General features: G+C 30.4%; 1 protein-coding gene across 1 annotated transcript; it reads right to left on the reverse strand.

Annotated features, from left to right (window-relative positions):
• Positions 1–584: 584 nt before the first annotated feature.
• NDHS (NAD(P)H-quinone oxidoreductase subunit S) lies at positions 585–1,519 on the reverse strand. The gene has a single exon (XM_079084064.1). It carries the CDS (start codon positions 1,405–1,407, stop codon positions 700–702), a length of 708 nt encoding a protein of 235 aa, XP_078940190.1. The 5' UTR covers positions 1,408–1,519; the 3' UTR covers positions 585–699.
• Positions 1,520–6,137: the final 4,618 nt, after the last annotated feature.

A 6,137-nucleotide genomic window follows, 5' to 3' on the forward strand; every position in this document is an offset into this window, starting at 1 on the left:
GCCACGCCGTGACGACCAACTAAACACGCGATCATGCATAATATACGCCACATCGTGGTCTCCCATCACCACGTCGTGGCACCTAGTTTTCCCAAAAGTCGTGTCTCTGATCCCACCAACCCCTCACCTGATCCATTATGGGAACGGGTGTTACAATTCGCGTTGTGACCGAGTTGGAAAACAATTGGTTGGACTGATTTGGAAACGATGTACATGTAGCTTTGTTGGATTACCTTATGTTTCATAATTTTTAGAAAAACGATAGGGTACTACCGTGTATGATTGTGGTTGTTATCTTGATTATATAAATTTTAACGATCGATAATTTGATCTCTCGTTAAAATGCCAATTTACAATCTAAATATTATTCTTTTTTTTAATTTCTTAGTTTTTATTTATATTTGTAGATTTGAATTTTGTTGTTAGTATTCTTACAAACTCAAGTGAAGAGAATGAAAAATATAAATGAAATCAAAATTATAAAATGTTTCGAATTAATGGGGAAAGCCTAATTTTTAAATTTTTCTGAATTAAATTGTTTATGTTTTGTCCACATGTTCATTAAATGAAAAGAAACAAAGCAATGACAAATCAAAATTATCATATTAATAAACATAGGAACTCTATACATGATTGGGATACAAACATGATTTTGTACATACAAAGTTCCATTTGTAGTTTGGTACTACACAAGATCGATCAAGAACTCTTTTCCACCAGATCCTCCAGCACAACTGATCGAGGGCTAACCATCGGAGGTCCCTTCTCCCGGCGTTCGAGTTCATCCAGCTTGAAAGTAATCAACCGATCCCAATTCCCACCTTCAAAAAGCACCCCAGCCTTTCCATCAGTAATCCTTTGCACAATCCCACAATACATGTGGTAAGGACTGTTTGGATTCTTGACAATTGCGATCATTCCAGGCATCAACAATGGCAATTCCGGCGCTTTTGGTTTCCGGACCAAGCTCCCATTGAAACCTGATGTTGTTGTTGATGGTGGTGGTGGCTTTTTAGGAGGTGGGTTCTTCTCAATGAAATCTCTGAGACCCTTTTCACCACCTGGGAATCCGCCTGTTAGGCCTAATAGCTCCTTATCAAATCCATCTTCAGGTATAATTGATGTGGCAAGATCTTCTTGATCGGAGGTAGTGGTGGGTGGCGGTGGTGATCTTTCCGGTGGGGGCTTTTTCAGTTCCTGTTGAAGGCCTTCTTCTCCATTCAATAACCCTCTGCCTCCCAAGATTTCGTAAAGATTGAATTTTGCAGATGGGTTTATGATTTGATGAGATGATTGTTTTGATGATTTGTGAGAGTGGGTGAGATTGATGAACTGGGTTTGTCCGAGAAACTGAGATTTGTGAAGGAGAGGACCTTGAAAAGTTGGGAGATTAAAGGAAGTAGCCATTTGAGCCTTTGAGAAAGAGGAGAGAGAGAGAGAGAGAGAGAGCTCAAAGGTAAAGAGTGAAATATGGCTTCAATGGATGCCAGCCACAAGTTGTAGGTCGATGATAGTTTTGCTATCTTAGTCAATCTCTTCGTTTATGTGGCTTTTTGTAAGAATTTAGTTCTTTTTCATTGATAGATAAAAGATCTATCATCCATTCATCCATATAAAACGTGTCTTTTAGAGCTCTAATTTATTGCTTATAATTTTTTAGTTATTTTATTTAAAGAAAAACAATAATTTACCAATATACTACTGGTATCATATTTAATATATTATTATTTCCAAGATTAAGAAAGAAAAAGAAAATGTTTCATATTTGATGAACCAATTCATACTTAAATTAAAATCACGTGTTTTGATCCAAAATTATTTTGACCTATTTTGTCCCCTCTTATTAAATAGTACAGAGTCTTGATGGGGTTCGAATGGATAATATTTCTTCCTATGGTTTTGTCAAAAGAAGGTTAATAATCTATATGTAAAGGGATAATGACTTAAAAGGGTAACATATTATTCGATTTGTACACATTTGGTCACTGAGTTTTTTTTTCGTCCACATTTACCTCTTAAACTTGTTAAACTGTACACATTCAGTCCTTATGACCTGTTACTCCAGGTTAGCCGGGAAAAATGACTTGATAGGGTAATATATTTTTCATTTTGTACACATTTACTCCTTAATATTTTTGTATATATTTAGTCCTTAACATTTTTTTTGTTTCAAAATAAGTCCTTTTTTGTACTCATTCAGTACTTTTGAATGATTTCTTTAGGTTTTTTTCACGACATTTTACGTGAGACAATCATTGATGAGGTGCTTGGGGTTGTTGATGCTTATGTCCAATGCGATCTCGACTGTTTGGTTGCGTAAGTCTTGTGGTTTGGCTTAAGTCTTGTATTTTGAACATCGTAACTTCTTCATACGATATCAGATTTTAAGGATCTTTATCCACGTGTTCATTTTTTGAGTCTACTACAACTTTCATTAAAATTACTCCCGTTAAAATGTAATATATTTTTACTAACGATTTTATAAAAAAAAACATACATACATGCATTCATAAAAAACGTATGGACAGGGGAAGACGCAGTAATACATAGTAGGTGTTGCCGAGATGAAATAGGTGTTGTCGATACATGGAAAATATGTATAAACGTAAAAAATAAAGCGAAAATTTTTCCACTGCGAACAGAAAAAACAGGTGTTGTCGGTGCAACACCGGGACCATACTAAATCCGCCACCGCGTATGGATATAAAAATCGTAAGTAAAAATATATTATTTTTTAATGGGAGTAATCTAAATGAAAGTTGTAGTAGACTAAAATACGAACGCATTAATATAAAGATCGTTAAAATCCGAGATCATATGAAGAAGTTATGACGTTCAGAACACATGACCTAAGCAACCAAGTAGTCGAGATCGCGATAGATATATGCATCAAAAGCCCCATACACCTCATTAACGAATGTCTCACGTAAGATTTCGTGAGAAAAAACTAATAAATCATTCATAAGTACTGAATGAGTACAAAAAAAATGACTTATTTTGAAAAAAAAAAAGGACTAAATGTGTACAAAGTGATAAATATATTACCCTATTAAGTCATTTTTACCGGGTAACCTGGAGTAGCCGGTCATAAGGACTGAATGTATACAGTTTAACAAGTTGAAGGGGTAAATGTGGACGAAAAAAAAAACTCAGTGACCAAATGTGTACAAATCGAAAAATATATTACCCTTTTAAGTCATTATCCCATTTACGACTACCGTGATAAGTTTTTGATAACTTTTAAACTTTGTACCAATTAGCTTTTATTTGGAAAAAAAATCAAATTAAAGATAAAGTCTCAATACATAAAGTTTTTATTTTAAACATAATTCTACTAATCCAACATTTTGAGAACTTTTAGTTTCACCTTATATGTATTATGTATTTTCATTTTTTTTAAACGGAAAACTACAAAAAATCATTACATATTGGTTATATATATATATATATATATATATATATATATATATATATATATATATATATATATATATATATATATATAGGGTTAGGTAAATGTGAGACGGCCTAATTTTGTGAGACCGTGAGACGCAATCCTAACCACTCATTTAGTAGATAAAAGAAAACATTTTTAAAATGCAAAATAATTGAAAATTTTCGAATTTTTTTTTTCAAATATTATTTTCGGAATTTATATTTTCCAAAAAAAATAAAAAAAATACCAAAATAAATACATTTTTTTACATATTCTAGTAGAATATTAGAATATTCTACATATCTGACAAATCTAATAGAATATTCTAACATTCTAAAAATCGCATTAAAATATTTACAGTGTAATATTCTATTAGAATATTTCACGTATTTAAAAAAAAAAGGAAATTTTTTATATTTTTTTAGGTAATTAAAGTTCCGAAAATAATAATTAAAAAAAGAATTTTTGAATTTTCCTTTTATTTTGCATTTTAAAATTATTTTTAGATTTAGTCTCACGGTCTCACAAAATTAGCATGGTCTCAAATAAACCTGAACATATATATATATATATATATATATATATATATATATATATATATATATATTTTGCATTTTAAAATTATTTTTAGATTTGGTCTCACGGTCTCACAAAATTAGCATGGTCTCAAATAAACCTATATATATATATATATATATATATATATATATATATATATATATATATATATATATATATAGGGGAAGGCTCATGCGAAAATATAAAGAATATACGAAAATGAAAAGAACCAATCATGAGATTACACATCATTGCTCAGTTCTTTTAATTATAAATCATATTAATTATGTAAAAATGTTATATATGTAATTTACAAGAAAACTGTATCCCCTCTTTAATCGGTTTTCATGTATTAACTGTACCAGAATAACTTCTTCATAAACAACAATCAATAACTTTTGAACATCTTCATGAAGTCAATAAATAACTGAATCAATTTCTAATCGATATCTTTCCTAATATAATACATTTAAATACCAATGTTATACAATTCAATTAAAATAACTGATTAGCTATTGAATATGTAATTTCCATTCAAATATAATGAAAAACGACATCAACGCCAACATACAAAATCTTTAACACTGGTAGTTGATGTTGATATTTGGAAATAAATTATGATTAATTAAATGTCATAAAGTAGCTTCTAGTTTACAAAAAATGCATGTTTTCTTGGTTATTCATCAAATATCTAACAATAAGTAGATTCAAAACTGAAGATGATAAGGTACCTAGTGTTGACCATATCGATTTATACATCAAAAACTCTTTCTATGACTATACATCAAAAACTTTCTATATCGGAGATATCACTCTCATCAAAACTCCCAAGGGGCTCTCTCTCGCATATGTTATTAGAGAAAGAAAAACGAGTAATATACTATAAAAAACACAATTTCTTTGACATATCTTTCAAAGGAGATCATCACCACCATTATTGGCCAACAGCAGCAACTTGCTTCTTATTTTCACCGTTTTCTTCTTTTGCAAATTCATCCATTAATTCACGTTGTCTCTCTGTTAAACTTCTGAATAACACATCAATAAAAATAAATCAGCAACATATAAAGCAATAAAATTCAACGATGTACATGGTTAAGCAAGAAAACTCATATCGATCTCCATACGAATAAAAGGTTTTAGATATAATGCCTAATATAGAAACAAATCAACAATACAAGTTTGTTTCAACACACTAACTATTAAAAAAAATAAACACATTATTTCAAAATACAATTCCAAATGAAACAACATTTTGTAAAAAGAAAAGTGACGATATGATTAAGTATCATGATGACCTACATAGTCTCCATTTATGTTATCAAATCTCGATCCATAATTTCAACAAGTATGTTATTTGTTTATGATATATTTATGAAATTATGATCCACTTGTTTTACAAAAGTTGTGTATTAAAGATCATTTTGTTGTTTACTGTCAAAACACATGTTATCATTTTCAGCAAAAGGATCATAACTATAATTTCAAAAAAGATTAGCATGGATTCTTGACTCTTATAATTTCCGGTTTTTTAACCGAGTTTTTATGGACCGACCGTCATAGTAATTCCGGTCCGACTCCAGTCCGGTTCTAAAGTTCATCCCTATGCACAAACATGATGACAAATCAAGGTAAAATACAATTAAACATGCAGAATAATAAAAATAAAATAAAATAACTAGACAATATATGATCATTACCTTTTGTGTATGTTGAAAGAGGGCAGAAATTTGAGTTTTTCCAACCACAACTGCCACTCCTGCTGCTAGAAGGTTTAAATTCCAAACAAGTCAATCCCTACATGATAAATTACCATTTTAGCCCCCTTTTTCATCAACTCAAATACTTAATCATGTCACAACACACGACATAACATATTAGACAAAATGCAACTTATGATTACCATTGGTTAAGCATAATATGAGTTGAGTTGATCTCAAAATAAAATATATTGAAATAGGTTGATCATAATTAAGTTCCTCAATGGAAGAAAATGGAGTCATTGTTTGCAATTTGCATAGTACATTTCAATTCAGTCAACATAAGAAGCTCCACTTTTTTAATGGTTTTTTCTTCAAATACAAATCTGGATTCACACACCTATAAATTCATTCAAATACTCAACATCAAAATCTATTTTAAA

The sequence above is a fragment of the Lactuca virosa genome, chromosome 3 (assembly GCF_052849685.1).
Source record: "Lactuca virosa cultivar CGN04683 chromosome 3, Lactuca_virosa_CGN04683_v6, whole genome shotgun sequence".
Classification (NCBI taxonomy): domain Eukaryota; kingdom Viridiplantae; phylum Streptophyta; class Magnoliopsida; order Asterales; family Asteraceae; genus Lactuca; species Lactuca virosa.

What these genes read in the sequence shown, in the direction of transcription:
- NDHS (XM_079084064.1), bottom strand. Translation starts at nt 1,407, where the DNA reads ATGGCTACTTCCTTTAATCTCCCAACTTTTCAAGGTCCTCTCCTTCAC.